Source organism: Alligator mississippiensis, chromosome 6 (genome assembly GCF_030867095.1).
Source record: "Alligator mississippiensis isolate rAllMis1 chromosome 6, rAllMis1, whole genome shotgun sequence".
In the NCBI taxonomy this organism is placed as follows: domain Eukaryota; kingdom Metazoa; phylum Chordata; order Crocodylia; family Alligatoridae; genus Alligator; species Alligator mississippiensis.
In genome coordinates, this window is record NC_081829.1 from 101,111,876 (window position 1) to 101,131,152 (window position 19,277).

The following is a 19,277-nucleotide window of genomic DNA, read 5'->3' on the forward strand; positions in this document are numbered from 1 at the left end:
TTGATTCGATGCAATGCCATGACAGCGAACAAGTTCGCTGCGCCGCTCCTCTCCCTGGAGAACGTCTGTCCAAACTTCCTTGGACACTTTCTTTAAGAAAGCAGACGAGACTCCAGAAAACCCTGCAGCCAGGACCCCTGAGAAGACTCCAGCCAAGAGCCCTCCTCCAGCAAAGTCACCTCAAAGAAGTCCTTCAAATCAATATGACTGCTATTTACAATATAAATACATTAATGTAGCTATATTACTCATCTATAATTGATCGAGTACAAAATTCTGGGGGTTTTTTGGTGAACATAGGGTATGGGGCCTTGGTTCAGGAGCCAATCCTCCATTTATAACATTGTTTCTTCTGAGAAAATTGGTTCTGAGTTGCAACATTTCCGCGGTTTTCAGGAACCAACTGTGTCGTAAGTCCGAGGACTGCCTGTATGGAGTCCGTGCACGGAGGGAAAACATCAGTCCGTGGCTCCGATTTGCAAGCTGGTATCTGACACCGCAGAAAAGAGAGAGAGAGACCCCTTGCTGGCGGGGTGGAACCCTCCACACGCGTCTCCAGGGCAAAGTCCTGCCAGTAAAACACTTCTCCCCACCCTCCCATGACTCACGCTCTGGCTGGGTTTCTTGGTCTCTCCCAGATCCCCCACCACCCCCTCTAGGGCTCTGCTAGTCAGCACATGGATGGCCTGACTCATGCCTCAGTCTGGCAGCCAGGGCTGTTCTCCTCCCCCTTTTTGGGTGGAACAATGCAAGGAGGCGATACCAGGAGCTGGAGTCAAACTAGGCTCCAGGAGACAGCTGTGCTGAGCTATGCTCCAGGCCTCGCAGGTCTGCTGCTTTCCCTGGAGAGGTTCAGAGCTGGGTCCCATCGCGCCCACCCTGTCAGGGAGGTAGGGGATGGGAACACGGCCAAGGGCTGACATGATCCTGGAGGAGCTGCGATAACAGCAACAATGGCTCTCACGCAGCAGCACTCCCCGCCAGCCAGCAGGGCTCAGTGCCCTTCCCACGGGCTCCGTAACATCAGCAGCCAGGGAGCAGAGGCCCAGGAAGGGGAAGAAGCTGCAGCCCCCTCCCCGAGTCCTAGCAGTGGGCCAGGTGGGCCAGGAGGGGATTGCTATGCCTGTGCTGGCCACAGCAGCCCTGCAGTTGCTGGGCCAGTCCTGCTGGCCCCATAGACTCGCTGAATCCTTTCCGCCACAAAGCACACAGAAGAGCCAGGCTGGCCAGGCCCTCAGAGACTCCAGTTCTCAGCTCCAGGCAGGAGCATCCCTGTCTGAGCCAGCCCAGACAAGTGCTTGTCTGACCTGCTCCTAAACCCGGTGGGAACAAACCCTGCTACACAGCCACTGGGCCCAGTGCATCCAAAACCCCAGGTGCCACCAGCTGACAGCATCCTGCCCCTGCCAGGACAGGAAGGAGGTTGTTAATGCCCTTGAGAGCACCCAAGCAGAGGCATCTCCCTTCGCACACACCCTTCCATGCTGATCTGACCAGGGGGCAATCCCTTCCTGCCCCAGTGCAGCGCGGGGCTGAGCCTGCGTGCGGGGGCAAGACCCTCCAGCCAGGACCCTGCGGGGTTGGTGCAGCAGGAGCGTTGGCCCAGCCCCATCCCCAACCCGGGCTGCAGCCAAAACCTGGTGCTGCTGAGGAAGATGAAAAACACTTGACATCTGTAGCAACAGGAGGGGGAAAATATCCTTCTGGGCCCCACGGGGCAGTCAGAAAAGCCCAGAGGCCTGGGAAACATCAGACCCCTCCGCTCTGCCCTGCAGCCTGGGACCACAGCACAACCTAAATGGAGAGCCAGGTTTCCTCTGCCCCTCATCCTATCCCCTCCTTGAACCCGTCCCAGCTCCTTTAATCACCTTTCATAAGACAGCCGGACACTGCACATTTGGAGAGGAGGGCACTGGACAGCTGGAAAGTACATCTTGCCCAGCGGGACTGGAGTCAGCTTGCAAGCGCATCAGAGAGACCAACGAGAGGTGCCTCGATTATGGGATGCAAGTGTCTCCACACAGAGAAAACAATGGAGACTGGAGGCTCCTTAGCCCAGCAGGGACAGGCAGAGCGAGACCCGCTCCCCATGGGAAATAAGGGCACAGCAGGTGCTTGTCCCCTGGGCGCGCTGGGCTCCCCACTCCTCCGTGCTGCCATGCCTCGCTTGGCTGGGCTTTGCCCAAACTCAAGTCCCTGAGCACAGTGCAGGGGCCACTGAGTGGAACCGAGAGCCCCAGATGTTCAGGTCGGATGAGGTGACCTGGGACCTCTTCTGTGTGCCTGGGTTGGGGGAGGAGACGGACAGACAGACAGACAAGGGAAGAGCTCCTAGAAGAGCAACAGGCATCCAGGGGGCAGAGCGACAACAAGAATACAGCGGAGTCAAGCAGACCCGGCTGTGGTCAGTGAGCAGAGGCCCCCAACTCCTCCTGAAGCCCCTGGGAGTGCCACCCCATCCAGGGCAGAGCCCAGTCCTAGGAACACAATGTGTGACCAAGCACTGAGCAAGGAGGGAAGCCACCACCTGCCAACGGCTGAGATGCACAAACACCAAGAAGGGAGGAGTGAGTTACTCATGCTGGGCTGGACCTGCTGAGATGGAGAGAGGACCCTGAGCAAAGGGAGAAACTGCCTGCTGGGAGACAGGCTGGCCCCGTCGCTGGGGCACCGGAGCTGGGTGAAGTCTAGCAAACATCCCCTTGTCTCCCAGCAGTGCAGCATGGGGGCCCAGCAGGCAGCTCGCGGGGGGTGAACTGGGACAAGCCAGAGTGCAGGATGCAGCAGAAAAGGGCCAGGCTAAAAGGAAGGAAGCGTGAGTCTGAGGGTAAATTCAGGCACAAGTAGCAGAGTCAGTGGGGCAGAGGGACTGAGCCCTGGCTCTAAGAGGCACAGGGAGGAGACACGGGGCAGAGAGAAGGACCGGCTGTTCGCTCAGGGAGTGGTGCCATCTGCTTTGGTGCACGCGACGGCCATGGCCACGAGGCCAATTGGGATCAGGGCCACAGCTCATCTGGAGATGTCTGAGAGACCCACACAGCCAAGGCAGGAGATGGGGACTGAGGAACAAGTGTCCTTGCAGGAGGCAGGGAACGCCCAACTGGAAGGGGGGCGCTGCACCCCTGCACCGGCTTCTTCCTAGCAACTTCCCCTGGCTGCCTGACCCTCCATCCACCTGTTTAACCTGTGCACAGAGGAAGGGGCCATGAAAGCTTCCCCCAACCTCCTGCATACCAAGCTAGGAAGAAAGTGGAGGCAGTGTAAAGGCTGTGAGGCTGTCAGCCATCCCCTGCAGACTAACCTGCCCCCTTCCTGCTCAGGCCGGGGATGAGCAGGACCCCCCCCCCCAGGGGTGCTCACATCTGCAGCTCCATTGCATCCCCTAGGAACAGACACACGGTCCCAGCAGGACTCCAAGAGTCAGATCCAGGTCCAAGACCCGCCGCGGCCCAGTCGGACCAGAGGAGAACAGAAAACCCACCCTGAGGCCTCAAGAAATGCCAGCCAGGTCCAGCCCTAGACTCCCCCATCCCCACTCCCCAGCCCAATGGCCTGTATCTCACAGTGAAACAGTATTTAGACAGGGTCTGTCCAGACTCAGCCACCACCTGTCCCTCCCCCAGCAGCTTCTAGCGTTCCCAGTTTGGTGCCAGAGCGAAGGCGGCAATCAGAAATAACAGCCAGTGGGTAACCAACAGATGCAGGGGAGAGCAGGCAGGAAACAACATAAGAAACACAGGAATTATGAGGACGGAGGCTTAGTAAGTGAGGCAAAAACCATCGGGCAAAATGCCTGGCTTGCAGGATTAGGGATTACAGTCAAGTTTTGCTCACGTAGGCTAAGACATTTTAGCTCGGATGTAAACCCACTGCTACAGGGACAGAGCGAAGCAGGGAAAGGGAGATGTTTCTGTCCTACATCTCTACAAGGATCGTATCCGCAGCGCAGGTGGACAACGAACCGCTGGGGAAGGCCTACATAATTGAGGAGGATGTTAAACAGCATCTCCTAGAGATTTCTAAACATATGGTCTCCTCTACTGGCTGGGAAGATCCAGCCCACCAACGTTAACTTCTAATAAATCTGGTCACACCAGCAAAACAACCTTCAGGAGCTGCGAAAAGAGCTAATGTGATACCAAAAGTTTGAGTCAAATAGCTACAGCCAACGAGCTTGACGTCAGGCACAGCCAAATCAACAGAAAAGCTGATACAGAATTCAATGAATGACTAATTAGGAGACAACTATGACTAATACAGAAAACTGGTCCCATCCAGCGAACCTCATTTCGCCCTTTGATGAGACTACAAGCTGGGTCGATGAAAGTGCCGATGTCAGTCTTTTGTGAAGGGTTTCACTTAACACCAGCATTTTGATGAAAGAATTTGCACTACACAATCTGAACCAAGCCCATTAAAAATGGACAGAGACCCAGCTAACAGATGCATCTTCCCAGAAAGCAGCACTCCTCCTGACAGCGCCTCGTGAGAGGCCTCCGGATCGGTTCTGGAGCCGACACGACCCACCACTTTCACCCATGCTTTGGAAGTCAGCGCAACACCCTGGCTGCCAAACTCTGCAGGTCACGCTACGATGTTGGAGTGATAAGTTCTGGGGAGGACAGGGTAGCGTCACAGCCTGGGTGGCTCGGTAACCTGGGCCCATTCAGATAAACCGTGTTTGACACGCAGACAGTCCTGCACCCGCAGAGCAGGCGCTGTATCCTGAGAGGTGCTGCCTGTGGAAAGGGTCAGCACCTCACCGAGGACAAAGCAGCTAGCGTGAGCTCACGGTGCCATGCCAGGGCAATTAGGGCTACTGCAATCCTGGGACAGGCGCATGGAAGGGGAACAGTGGGGCACCCCTAAGGCACGGGGAACGTGGATCCCAGACTGCTGCCTGCAGCTCTGGCACCCATGTTTCCAAAAGGCTGGTGATAAATTGGAGAAAGTGCAGAACAGAGCCACCAAACCCAACCAGGGATGGAGAAGAGCGAGAGAGAGACCCAAGGAGCTCAGCCTGCTTGGCACATCGGAAAGGAAGCTGAGAGGAGATTTGATCGCAGGGGGTGAGGACCTCCAGTGGGAGAAAACACCAGGTACAAAAGAGCTCTTAAATCTACACTGGGGAAGGCAAACCAAGAACCAGTGGCTGGATGCCAAAAGCAGAGATATTCAATGTGGAGATAAGGCACAATCTTAACAGCAACCACAGTTCACCCCTTGAACAAACTACTCAAAGAAGTGTTAGATTTTCCATCTCTCGACGTTTCCAGATGCAGACTGGATGCCTCCTCCCGAGATGCAAGTCCCTGGGCTCAGTACAGGGGGACCAGGGTGAGGCCTGTGATATACTCCAGGTCAGACAGGAGTAGCTCATGGAGCCTCTGGGCTGAGTCTCCCCATCCACGGAAAGGAGACTGGGAACTGTTGGGGGGACTATGCAGCATTGTGAAGAGTCCAGGCAGCGTGGAGAAAGGCAGGGGGTGATCCAAGGCAGAGCATGGAGGAGGGAAAGCTTCATGCCAGCTGAAGAAATGCAAGGAGCTGCCAGCATGATGCTTTGGGAGGACTTCTGCAGCCGGCCACAGGGATGGAGAGGTCATCTTCTGGGGGCTGGGATCTGGCATGGCATGAGAGCAGCAGGAAGGCGAGGACCCCATAGCAGGGACAGCCACAGCCCAGCGCCCTCCCTCGGGAGCTGGCTTCAGCCAGAGGAGGGGTGCCGAGTCCATGAGGCTGCCAGGAGCTCAGCCTGGCTCCAGTGACACCTGCCTCCCCCAGTGCGAGACCTGACCACACAACACACAACCTCCCCTGCAGCCACACGCACCACCCTGCCCAGGCACCCCAGGGAGTTGCCCACGCCGCAGCTGGACACAGCTCCTGCCTTGGTCTCAGCACCCCTGCCACTGGGTCTGCCTGCACGGGCAGGGCAAAGGCCCACACTGCCTCTGCTTGGTGCCTTCCCCTGGGCCCTGTGGGTCATCTCTCCCTGCTCCACCCTTGGCTCTCCCCTGCTCCGGGTCAGCGCTGCTACCTTTGAACTCTGCCCTCCCGACACACAAGGCCCCACACAAATCAGTCTGGAGAGCGGCTCTGCCCCCAGGCAGATTCCACCTCCCCCCCCCACCAAGGAAGAGGAGGGTGCTGGAGCTGCCATCTCCAGGAGATGGCCATGGCCCTGCTCTCTCCCAGCTGCCCCCAGGGACAGTCCCAGCGTCCGAGCCAAGGGAGGTTACACAAACGGCATCTGACCTCCCTGAATTTCCCAACAGACGCAGTGTCCTCCTCTTCCCCCCTTCCCCCTGCCGCAAGCTGGGGTACCGTGTCGCTCCATTCTGGCCTAACCAGCAGCTGTGCCCCCCACGGAGCAGGCCATGTGCCAGTAGCAAAGGAAGCAGCACCCCTGTGCCAGTGGCCACGGCAGCTGGCACCCCACGCGGAGGCAGCACAGTACACCAGCCATGTTACCAAGTCCGATAACCGCAGCATGCCCCACGCCACAGGCTGGGGCAGGCAGACGTGCTGGGAAAGATGGCACAGGGTCTAGGCTCTGACCCACCAGGAAACGGATCAGTGGTGCCTGGGCTGTGCCCAGGGCTGGGGTCCCGGGCACCTGGTCTGAACCTGCCGTCCCTGCACCCTGTACAGAGTAAGACTCTGCAGCACCGGGCTGCTCCAAGGCTGCTGCCCACCGCGCCCGCGGCACAAAGCATCTCCCCTGCCCCGGACAGGGCTCCTTGCAGCCCCGTCTCCCTTGCATGTGGCCCTACACCTGTTCCCATGACCCTGCGCATACCTGGTGGCTCCTCCCTCACCGGTGCGTAGCCAGTGTGCCGCAAGGCGCTTGGTGCCGTCCGCCGGTAGCAGCTGTTCCGCTGCCAGGTGTCCGCACCCCGCGTGCTCCCGGCTGCATCCTCGTCCTCCCAGACATGGCTCCAGTCTGACCGTCCCGTCCGTGCCCGTCCAGCCCCCAGGCGCTCTGGGATCACTCTCTGCGGTTCCCCAAAGCCACTGTACTCTGTGTCGCGGGTCCTGGCCGCCTCGTGGCAGGGGCTGGGGCCGGGGTCCGGGCCCATGTCGTCGCTCCCCAAAAACCAGGCGTGGGACACATCAGGGGCTTCGCCAACTCCTGCCAGACTCCTGGGATTTGCAGCACGGCTGCGGGGCTCCCTGCTGCACTCGCCACCCTCCTCTGAGTCCCTGAAGTCCACATGCCAGCTCTCCCCACTCCTGTCATCTCTGTAGGCTGCGCTCCCCCCACAGCCCCCGTCTGCTCTCCCGCAGTCCCTGTACCGACCATCTCCCTCGCTAGCCCCGTGCCAGGCTTCATCCTCTGCACGCCGCCTTTCCGCTCCCTGCGTGCCCCCGTCTGCTCTCCTGCGGTCCATGCCCCGACCGCCGTCCCCCCTGCAATCGCCAGGTTCCCCAGCAAGTCTCCTCCAGGCCCTGCAGCAAGGGCCTCTCTCCCTGTGACCTTCACACCGCTGCAGGGACCCGCGGTCCCTGTAGCCAGGATACTCCTTCCAATGCTCTTCACACCCCTGCTCCCCTCTCCTCCACTCCATATCTCGAGTGTCTTCCCCCCAACAATCCTCATAGCCCCCACCTACCCTCCCGCGGTCCCTACAGTGAGCACCTTCCCTTCTATAATCCTCGCAACCCCTATCGACTCTCCTGCAGTCCCTGTACCGGGTATCCTCCCTCCCACACACCCCATTGACCTTCCTCTGCTCCATACAGCCAGTCTCTCTCTCCCGATAATCCTCACAGTCCCCCTCTGCCTTCCTGTGGTCCCGGTATCCTGTATCGTCCTTCCAATAACCCTCATAGTCCCCCTCTTCTCCCTTGCTGTCCCTGTACTGGGTTTCTCTGCTGCTGTAATCCTCGCGGTCCCTATTCCTGCTGTACGGCCTTGTCGCCTTCCAGGGCTCCCCGCAGCCCCCATTCACTCTCCTCTGCTCCCTATAGCGAGTCCCTCTCTCGGCATCCTCGTAGTCTGTATCCGCCCTCCTGCGGTCCGTACACCAGAGCTCTGCCCTCCGATAATCCTCACGGTCCAGCTCTGCTCTCCCACGGTCCACACACCGGAGCTCTGCCCTCCGATAATCCTCATGGTCCGGGTGATGGCTGTCCCCTTTCCCGTAAGGCCTGCAGTCTCCGCCCAGGGGCCCGCCATCCTCAGGCCGCCAGTCTGCTCTGGACGCGTCACTCCAGCCGCAGTCCCTGTACAACCTGCCCACGGCCGTAGCGTCCCGTCCCCGCAGGGCGGTGTAGTCCTCATACTCCCAGCTGAGGGGCCGCGGCCCCCGGTTTCGCGCCCGCGGCACGGTGCACATGGCCCTCCGGGCAGCGCCAGCCCTGGGGCCTGGTGGGTCTCAGAGCCCGGCGCGGCCTGCAGCCCCTGCTCCAGACGCACCCCAGTAGCACAGGCGCTCCTTCCTGAAACTCGCTGGCAGAGTCCAACCTTCGTACCCAATCACAGCTAGTCCCAGCCTCTCCCACCCCAGCCAGAGGTAATTAGTAACCGCCTGGGCCAGGCAGGACTGCACTGCCCAAACCGGCTGCGCGGCTTTCAGTGCAGCAGGTGCAGCCAAGACCTCTCCATGGAGCCAGGCTAGGCCAGGCAGGCAGCCCCGAGGCAGGAAAACAGCCAGGTGGGGGCCAGAGGAGGCTGCACCCAAGCCCGGCACACACCCCGGGGAGCACGCACCAGCAGCGGGGCCATGGGAAAGGGCACCCAGTCCTGCAAGGCCAAGGGCGTGCTGTCCCAACCCCAGCCCCAGCCCCTCCTCTCCCTGGGAACAAGGGAGCTGCCTCTCTCCCCGCAGAGCTGTCCCGGGGTGCTCTCCCCAGCAGGCTCATATGTACATCAGAGCCGCGCTGTGCTGGGTCAGAGCCAAGCCCCTCGTGCCCAGGCTCCTGTGTCGCACGGGCAGAGTGGCGGCTGGAAGGGAGAGTGACTGGGCCTGACCAGGGTTTTCCCCTGCTCCTCTTCCCCCTCTCAGCCTCCAGCATTGAAGGTCCAGGAAAGTCTGATGCAGAGGCCATGCCCCTCACTCCCTGCCCCTTTCCTCCAAGCATGTGTCCAGTCCCATGCAACCCTGGCTGAACTCTCAGCTCCCAGCACATTTGGGGCGATGCACTCCACCCTTTAACTCCCACTGCGTGGAAGAGAACATCCTGGTATTCGTTTTAAACTGACCATCTCCTAGTTTCACGCTGTGACTCCCATTCATGTCTGGAGAGAGTCAGTAATAAATCCCTTTGACTTTCTCTCTGCTGTTCTCTTTGTCCCAGTCCAGGCACAGCCCCTGCCCTGCTCCAGGGCTCCCAGCTGAGCCCTCCCTCCTGCACTAGCTCCCCTGCAATGCTATGAGACCCCCGTGCGAGAGAGCAAAGCCTTGCGCAGCTCAGAGGGCTCTGCCCTGCTCCCTCAGCATGCCTCCCAGCCCGTGCTGCATGCCTGATGCCACCTCCTGCACCCTGGGCCTCCAGTGCCGGCTGGTCCATGAGGTGCCCTGACCCTCACCTGCCAACACCACGTAGCTGGGGACTGCCCCTGCCATCTGCCTGGACTCCACTGACCACCGCGCGGGGCTATACCAGCCCCATCCCTGCAGCCCTGATGCGGGGACAGACCAGTGGCTCCGGACTGACCCAGCTGGAGGAGGGGACTGGGAAGAGCGGAGCCCAATGGGGTCACCAGCTGGTGGGCACCTGGGGCGGCTCTGTCCTCCCTGCTCCTGGAGAAGGACCTGCCTGGCTCGGTCCCAGGGCTGCTGCAGGCGCACGCACTCCCTCCCGCTGCACAACTTTCCTTTCCCCCAGCTACTTTAACAGCGGGTCGTGGAGCCCTCGCCCTGATGTGCTCCTGAGCGCCCCGCCACACGCTCACATTCAAGCTGGCCAGAAACCAGTCCAGAGCTGTTCCATGTGTCCAAGCTCTCGCTCTGTAGCTGCTTGGCTCGTTTTATAGCTGGCGAGTCCTTTATGGGGCGATAATTACTCTGCACATGTGGCTGGTCTAAATGCATTGGGCGACTGACCAGTTAATTATGTAATGTGTATCCGGGACCTCCAACTCACAGAGCGTGGCCCAGCTGGCAGGGCCCTCTGGGGAGTGCCACGCTCCAGGGAGGTTGGCCCCATCACAGATCGGGGTTTGTCTGACCTATTAAATGGAGCAAACAAGCCTCATGCAGGCTCCCAAACCTAGCAAGAGCCTCCACCTGCCCCAGGTAGAGCAGGGGCCCAGAGCCCTCCTGCAACTGCCCGGACAGGAAGGAGCTTGTTAAATGCAGCAGAGAAACCCCAGGCAGGGGCTGCACCCCCAAGTCTGTGCCTGTCTGAGCACGAGAGAAAATTCCTTCTTGTGGCGATGAGCCAGACCCCGAGTGGAGGAGCAAGGTCCTCTAGCCTGAGTCTGAGTCCAACCACCCAACACCTGCCCCCATGCCGGCAAAGGGTGAGATGGGCAGTGGAGCCAAAGAGGCACCAGGGGATCCCAGCCTCCCAGAGACACGGGGCTGGCAGGGACCTGCAAGGTCACACTGAGTCCAACCCCTGCCTGAGGCAGGATCAGCCCTGTCCAAACCGGCCCAGACAAGCCCACCATCAAAACTCTTCACAAAACTACTGTCAACCCTGACAGCCCCAGGCATCACCCCCGCCCCTGCCCTGGGGGAAAGTAAGGAGCTGTTTCTGCCAACATCCTACTGCTGTAACGGGGGCTAACAGACACTCGAGAGCCCAGATAGAGGGTGGGGGAGACAGAAGGGCTCCAGGAAGTGGCTGGGAGAGCAATGGGAAGCATGGAGCCAGGAATGGCTCTGACCAAGAATCCAAACTGGAGAAATCAGGATGAAGGGGCCAGGGATTAGCTCTGGCCTGGCCAGGAGGGGCTAGCACACACGCATGCACACACACCCAGCCAGGCCAGCACACAGCAGCCAGCACATGCTTACGCAGCCCAGCTAAGAGCTCTGTCCACCCTGCGGCCCTGCAGTGTCCCCTTGCATGTGCGTGCATTGCACACATACATGTGTACGCATACCCCGACGCTGCAGCCTTACCTCTGAGCTCCTGCAACTCAGCGCCAAGGCTCTCCATGCTGGCCTCACACAGCTCCAGCTGCTCCAGGGTCTCCGTCCTCGCCAGCTCGTCCTGTGGCTCCGCCAGCAGCACGTGCAGCTCGGCCCGCATCCTCCTACAGGCCTCCAGCTCTTGCTCCAGCTCCCGGAGCCGGGTCAGCAGCAGAGGGTACTCGCTGACTGAGTCCCTGGTGCCCTCAGGGAGGGGCTGGGGCTGCGGAGAGGCCGTTCTCCTCCTCTGGCTGCCCGCTGGGGGCCGCGGGGCAGGGCGCAAAGGCCGCACGGAAAAGGAGTGAGGGTCCGGGCTGGGATGCTGGGGCAGGGGAGCAGCTGCCGGGGTGCTGGGGCGGGGCGGGGGTGGGCGCAGACCTCGCCTTGGCCCAGGCAGGCGGCCGCGCACTGGGGAGCCCCGCACGATGTCCTTCTCCGAGCCATAGTCCAGGATGGAGAAATGCCGAGACACCGGCCGGGCCCCAGCGCCTGACAGACTCCGCTCAAACTGGGCCAGCTGCTCGGTCAGCTTGGAGTCCAGGTCGGCGCCCGTCCGGGCCCCAGGCCACGTGTCCAGGCCCCCATGGGCCCCGCTGATGCTGGAGCGGCGTGGCAGAGCCATGGCCCTCGGCCTCAGCTCCAGGTCCGGGGGGAGGGCGCCCCCCACTCCCTCGCTGGGCTCTGCCCCTGCCCAGCTGCCCGGGGCAGTGATGTCCTGGCTCCTGCTGCCCTGAAGGGGGGAGCGGGGGGCTCTGGGGGGCACTGGGGGGCCATCCCCATCCTCCTTGGGCTGAGAACAGGGGGTCTCATTGGGCTCGAAGCAACACAGGCGGCTCTCTGGGGAGTGGGGCAGGACACCATTGACAGTCTTTGCATCGTTCAAGGGGGACTGTGGCTCAGAGCCAGGGCTGGGGCCTCTCTGCGCAGGTGCCTCACATGGTCCCAGCTCGGCCCCAGCCGTGCCCGCAGCTGCCCGGGGCTCTGGCGCACTCGGCTGCCCCTCGGCGCGCTGTGCCAGGCCACCCGGCTCTGCCTCCAGCTGCGGAAGGGGCCCAGGGCTGGCGCCAGCTGCTGCCGGCTCCGCATAGACAGTCACTCCACGGCCAGGCCCCGCTGGCGGGGCCCCGGGGCTCCCCCTGCTCCCGGGGGGCGTGGAGCCCTCCAGCCGCACAAAGCGGTAGGGGAAGATGCCACGGCGGCCCCGCAGCTCGCCTTCCAGCCAGCCGTCCTCCAGCACGCCCACCACCCGGATCCGGTCGCCCACCTCGAAGTCCAGCTCTGCCGGCTCCAGTGCTTGGAACTGGTACAGGGCCACCCCGTAGGTGCCCTCCGACTCATCCTCCACCTCCCCGGGTGGCGTGCCTGCCACACCGTTGGCCTCCGTGGGCTCCAGCTCCTCCTCCATGGGCTCCAGCTCCTCCGAGTCCCTGGGCACTCTCAGGGGGCCAAGCACCTCCACGAAGGCTTCAGGGAAGATGCCACGGCGCCCGCCCAGCTCTCCCTCAAACCAGCCTGGCTCGGGCACCCCCACGATGCTGATCACATCGCCCTCCCGGAAGTCGAGCTCCTCCTCCAGCTGGGCAGACAGGTTCATCAGTGCCCGCGCCTGGCCCAGCGAGTGCGTGGGCACCTCTGGGGCTGTGCCCAGGGACAGCCGGCGGCTCCGGGAAGAGAGGCAGAGCTCCCGCACACATGAGGAGGGGAAGAAGCCCCTGGAGCCCCAGGTGCTCTGGCCCTGCAGCCAGCTGGAGGCCAGGGGGCCGCCCAGGATCACCAGGTCTCCTGTGGAAGCAAGAAGCAAGGAGTCAGAGGCTGGCCCAGGTCCGTCTCCCCACCTGCAGCCCCCTGTCCCCTCCGTCCCCAGCCAGGCAGAGCTGCCAGCCCCCAGGCAGGGACACATGCAAGGAGCATGGTCTCAGGGTGTGCTGGCACAGCCGTGGTCTCTGGGGCCCAGGTGCGAGGGCACCAGCAGAGCCCAGAGACTTGCCTGCAAGGGGGCTCCCAGCTAGGCAGGCAGCGATGCTGGGGGCACCCACAGTGCTAGTGCCATGGAGAGGGGAGGGCATAGGAGCACCCAGGACAGGGAGCAGACCCAGTCTGAATGGATAGCCACCAGCACATGGCTCACAGACCTGAGCTGACAGGGACCTCGGGGCCGTTTGGCCCAGCCCCTGCACCCTGGCAGAATGCTGCTCCGAAAGCACCCCCAGCCCAAGGTTATGCAGCTTCCTCTTGGAGCCTCCTGGGGGAGGATGCAGCCCCTGCCCGTACAGGCCATGCCCCTGCCTCCTGCTCTCACAGGAAGGGTGTCCTCCAGCAGCGCAGAGCATGGCAGGACTCACGGCGGAGCTGCTGGAGTCAGCAACATGCAGGGCCCAACAGCCGAGCCATGATCCTGCCCTCAGGCTCAGGCCCCTCAGCAAACACCCACCCCAGCTCCAAGGCAAGCGATCGGGGTGCTTTGGGCTTTCCCCAAGCACAGGAGGGCCAGGTGGGGAGGGGAGAGACCCAGCGGGGGCAGCGAGTACCTCTCTGCAGGGACAGGCTCCCCGGCTCCTGGGACGTGAATTCACTGGTGCAGACAAACAGCTTCTCTCCCTGTTTCAGGCTGGGGATGTCCAGGGTCTCCACAAAGCTGCTGGGAAACTGCCCTGGAAGGAAAGGTGGGTGTCAGCATGCGGCCACCCCGGCAGTGGGGACCAGGCGCCACCTCCATCACTACCATGCCCAGAAGCAGTCTGCCTGGGGTCACCTCCCCTGGGCTTCCCCTCCCTGCTCCGGGACCCCGCGGGCCCCAGCCTCAGCAGGGTAAGTGCAGATCTGAGACCAGAGTCAGGGGCTCCAGGATTTCTTAAACCTTTGTCCTCTTTGAGGTGTTTTTGAACATAAGAAAAACGAGGCATAAGGTTGAAAACATCCAAAACAGCCTCTGACCCGTCCAGTAGAGCAGAGGGCTGAGGGGCACAGCCAGGGCAGGAAGGAGCTGGTTAAAATGCACCCGAGAGCCCAGGTGGAGGCCATGGCCCGCTGCAGAGGCAGCTGAAAGACACCCTCCCCCCAACCTCCTCTAGGTCAGTCTGGGGAAGACCAGGTTTCTGTGCCAGTCAGTCTAACTCTAAGCAGAGGTGCCAGACCCGCTAGCCAGGACGCTGCAGGGTTGGTGCCCACAGGAGCATGGCATATCCCAGTCCCCACCCCCAACCTGGGCTGCAGCAGCACCAGCGCCTCTGAGGAAGGGGAAAAAACCCCGACAGCAATCAGGAAGGGAAAAAATTCCTTCCTGGCCCCATGTGGTAACCAGCAGAGCCCGGGAAAGCCGGACACCATCCGCTGCAGCCTGGGGACAGCCAGGAACTCCATACAGCCCGCATCTACCCACACGGCCAGAGCTGCCCTGTCTTATCTCCTTCCTCCACAACCTCGTCCCTGCTCTTTAGTCCTGTTTCATAACCGGGATGAGTGTGGGGCTCTGCTTCCCCCTCCGATTTTCCGCTTTCCAGGCTGCAGAGCTCTTGGATCTGAGGGACGCGCGCAGGGACGGGGTCTCTGGCTTCCAACCGCTGCACTTCACCGCACGCTCCAGGCACTGGTCACCTCCTAGATCCTGCCCCTAGATCATCCCTGACCAACGCTTGTCCAGGCTCCTCCCGAACGCCTCCAGTGGAGCTCCCCCCGCTTCCACCGCCTCACGGCTTCGACAGGAAGGAAGTGTTTCCTGCTCTCCAATCTAAACCCGCTTTGCTGCAGCTTCAAGCCATGGGTCCTTCCTGTTGGCAACGAAGGAGAAAGGTGTCCTAGCTCCTCTGTGTGGAGCCCTTCTGACAGGTACAGGTGGCGCTCACACCCCCCTCGATCACCCTTCCTGCAAGCTGAATGTGCCCAGCTCCCTCCCCTTCTCATTCAGCTGCCTTTCCAGCCCTTGATCGTGTTTGTTACCCACCTCTGGGCCCTATCTAACTTCTCCGTGTCCTCCTCAAAATGCAGTCCCAGAACTGCACAGCATAGACTAGACAAGGCCTAGCTGGCGCCAGGTACAGCGGCACTATCACCTCCCACATCTTCCTGAACAGGCCTGCTGATGCAGCCCAGAAGTGCATCTGCCCTTTTGCTGCTATGCCACACTGGTGTCTCGGGCTGAGCCTGCAATCCACAGCCATGCTATGACCCTTCCCCTCAGTCTTGTGCCGAGTCTGCGATCCACAGACACGCCAGAGAGTGCTGCCACCCAGCCACTCTCTCCCGCTCTGTACCTGTGCATTTGGCCATTCTTCCTTGGGTGCAGCACTCTGCACAAACCCCCGTTGGCTCCAGCCCAGCTCTGCAGCCTACTATGATCCTTCCGAACCGTGCTCCCATCCTCCGAGGGGCTTGCAATGCTTCCCAGCTTTGTGTTGTCTGCAGATGCCCAAGAAGATTTCTATGCCAGCCTCCATATGTTGAACAGCACCGGGCCCAAGACCCCGCTTGAAATCTCCAGCCACTCCAACACGGATCCATGTATAGTCAATCACCCCTTGCTTGCAGTGATTGAGGCAGTGGTCTGTCCATCTAGCAGGAAGGTCCTTTGTGACCTTGGCAAAGGCGGTTCACCATTATGCCTCTTCCACCACCGAGGAACAGGAGCCTGGCTGTGCCCTGCAGAGAGCTGCAAGGCCGGACGGATCCGTTCCCGAGCAGCGCCCAGTGCTGCAGCCTCTCCACGGTGCCTCTTCCTTTCCGCTCCATGCACCCTTCACTCAGACAAGGGCTGCACGTGGCGAGAGGGGAATGCCGCGTGGCTTTGATCCAGGCGGCTTTGAGTCAGGGTCACTCAGAGTCACCCGACAGACCCCATCGTCCACTTCCCTGTCTTCCAGCAAGGGGACACGTCCAGCTGCAGCCCCTTGGGCTCCCAGAGCCACCTCTTCTGGGCAGGGCCTGTGCCAGCTTCGCAGGGTGGAGAGGCTGCACTGCTGCGTGGGCGCACGTGCACACCCAGCGCCCTCTGCTGGCCTGCGCGGTGCAGGGAGGGCACGGGGGCTCCTTGGGAACAGACACCAGCGCTAACTGCTGGTATCACGGCTGCAGGGGTCACATCCAGCCCGGCCCGGCCCAAGGCAGGGTCAGCCCCACCCAAACTAGCCCAGACAAAACACGACAGTCACCCCGACACAGCCCCAGGCACCACCCCCGCCCCCGGGATACGGGGGGGCCACAGCTGCCAACGTCCTGCTGCTGCCAGGGGTCGTTGGCGCTGCAGAGCGCCCAGGCCCAGGCCGTGCCCCTGCTGCAGAGGAAGGCAAAACCCCGCAATGAAGACCAGTCTGAGCAGGGGGGAAATCCCTTCCTGCCCCAATGCAGCTGGGGCTGAGCCTGAGCGCAGGGGCAAGACCCTCCAGCCAGGACCCGGTGGGTTGGTGCCACAGGAGCATTGTCTTGGGCGCTGAGGCCTGCCAGGCTGCCAGCAGGGAACACGGCTGTGCCACGGGGACAGCGAGCCCAGGGGCCTGGAGGTTAGTAACTAGGAAGGAAACATCCCCTGCTCAGAGGGGCTGGTCCCCGTCTTGCTGACAGCTCACCCGCCTTAAGCAAGCCCGTGAGGTCAGCAGGTGTGAGAAGGGCCCCAGAGGGCACTGGGCTGGTCCCCGTCCCTTTCTGCCTGGACAACCCCTGTGCCGGCCCAGGACGCTGGCACACGGGCAGGGACAGATGGCCACTTGGGCAGAAGGGAGGGAGGGAGGCAGCAGGGCCTGGCTGGCTTCGGGCTCCGGACAGGATGCACGAGACCTGGGCCCTGCAGAAGGATCTTCCGGCACTTGCTACATGGCCCGGCCACGCACTTCCCCTCTCTGCAAAACAGTCCCCAGCCCTCTCACTGTCACGCCAGGCAGCTCAGAGCGGGACCTCTCTCCCTCATCCTGTGCACTTAAACAGCTCCTACTGCAATGAAGCCCCTGGATCCCGGCATCTCCCCTACTGAGAAAGACGTGGGGCACCAACATCCACTGCCACTGGGAGACTGGACATACCGTGGGGCTGGGACACGGCAACAGGGAATTTGCACCCTCGCCCGGAGCCACGGCTGAGTGACTGAGCGGCCCACGGCCAGGCCAGCAGAGCAGCTGGGCGCGTAGGACACAGGGGCGGAGGCAGGGACAGAGCCCCCCTCCTCACGGGTCCCACTAGCTCTTACCTGTGACCCCCTCCTTCTTGCCGAAGAGCCAGAACTCGTCCACCACGGCCAGCACCTCAACCACATCGCCCACGAACAGGGGCAGCTCCTCAGAGACGCTGGGGCAGAAGTCGAAGACAGCACGGACCACGCAGCCGGTCTCCATGGCTCAGAATCTGCGGGGCAGGGACAGACGGACGCTCAGTCCCTGGGTTGGACGCGTCCACAAGCACAGCATTGGCACACAGAAACCTCAGACCTGCCCAGGCAAACCAGCCCACCCCCATGACCACAGGGCCCCGACCCACCAGGTCGCCTGTCCTGAGCTCACCCACCAGCCCACACTGCAGCAGAACCTGAACTCGGACCGGGAGCAGACATCGGCCCATGCAGCACTAACCCACCGTGCTTTTCTTGGGCATCAATGTCTGCGCCCGAGCCACCGTGGGCAGGAGGAGAGAGGAACTGGAAGTGAATTCCCATCAGGAAGGAAATGAAAGGAGGGGGAGGAAGCCCAGAGCTTCCCTGGCACAGGGCACCGAGCCCGACTGGACAGGCGGCAGCTGCCTGGCTCTGCCCCTGCATCTGCATAGGACAGCCCACGGCCCCCACCGCCATGGGAGCCCGGGGGCACCACGTGGGCAGGGGGTTGTGGGGCCACATCTGCCCAGCAAGAGCTGTGAGCAGGGGTTTTCCCCAGCCGGGAGGCCCATTCTGGCAGGATGCTCCCAGAGACCCACTCCCCCGCCAGCCTCCACAGCTCCGGCTGGCACTGGCTGCTGAGGTCTCTGGGTCACGTGGGAAGACGTGGCTGGGACGGGACTGTGTGCAGCACCGAGCACATTGGTCACCACCCCCTTCCCACAGCTGCAGCTGCCGGCCTCCCCAGCAGACCCCTGCCCCTGCGCTGGGGCTCAGCAGAGGTGAGCGAAGCCCATCCTTGAGTGCTGGGAGTGGAGCTGAAATGCTGTCCACACCCTAGGTCCCAATCTGGTTGGGCCCACCGGCCTGTCCAGACCAGAGCCCTGACCTGCAACCACCCGTGCTCTTGGCTGGCACCTACCAGGACCTGCACATCATGCCCGTCTCACTCTTGCCATGCTGTCCTCCTCAGACCGGATACCGGGAGCGCGCAACGAAGCATGAACGGTGCCTCCCGCAGTGCTGCAGGGAGCTGCCGGCCCCCCAGACAGGGCTATTAGCACGGACCTGCCCACGCTCCGCCCCGGGGCAGCTGTGACGATGCAGCACCCACAGCAAGTGACACATATGCCACCACCCCCCTTTCTCGGGCAGGCGCTGCTCCCCATCGCAGTCGATGGCCCCTGATTCAGACCGGGGGATGGGGTGAGTCAGGGCCAGGCTATGCCCATGCCAGAGGCTGCAGCACTCTTACACAGAGGGTGCAGCAAGCCGCCCGTGGCCAGTCCCGGGGGGAGGCCCGGCCATGGCAAGGCTGCGTTCTGCTGATGGGGCTGCTTCCTTTATCGAGTGCGAATAGCCCCAGGGAACAATGCAGGGCCTGTGCACAGGAATGCTGGCTCAGTGCCCCGCTCCCGCCTGCAGCCTGTGTCCGGGCAGCAGCCTCGCTGTACGGCTCCCCTGCACAACGGGGGCAGGGGCACCCTGAGCCAGCATGCAGGGGCAGCCGGTCCCCAGAGACCAGACAGGCCCAAGCCGGCTCTGCACACGTAGGAAAGGGCCACACGTGCCCGAAAGAAAGGGGCTCCCAGTGGGTGGCACTCACAGCCCCAGCATCACCGGACGCGGAGTGGAGCCCACAGGGCAGGTGGGGCGGCTGCAGGCGGGAGCTTCCCAGGATGCAACAGCACGATGCAGCAGCGGTGGGAGAGCAGGACAGCGGCTCATCACCAGGGCGCACGCAAAGGCAACAGGCACTGCTCGCTTTCCACTCTGGTGCCCTTCACACCAGGACAAGTTCCCACAGACATCCCCAAAGTCGCTGTGCCAGCCTGCATGCTCCCTCTCCCCTGGACCTGACCTGGACAAAGCAGTGCCAGACGCACTGAGCAAAATGA

At 62.1% G+C, this 19,277-nt stretch overlaps 1 protein-coding gene across 2 annotated transcripts in view; it reads right to left on the bottom strand.

Annotated features, from left to right (window-relative positions):
* DNMBP (dynamin binding protein) overlaps window positions 1-17,404 on the bottom strand; it is a 31,296-nt gene extending 13,892 nt beyond the window's left edge. The window contains exons 1-3 of one of the 2 annotated variants that reach the window (XM_019499518.2): window positions 17,260-17,404; window positions 13,616-13,738; window positions 11,079-12,869 (exon numbers count right to left, since the gene is read on the bottom strand). In XM_019499518.2, the coding sequence (XP_019355063.1) occupies window positions 11,079-12,869; window positions 13,616-13,738; window positions 17,260-17,404 (2,059 nt within the window). Of the gene's footprint in view, window positions 1-6,802; window positions 8,448-11,078; window positions 12,870-13,615; window positions 13,739-17,259 lie in introns of those variants that run through there. The other variant, XM_019499519.2, reaches the window with a different exon arrangement.
* Window positions 17,405-19,277: the final 1,873 nt, after the last annotated feature.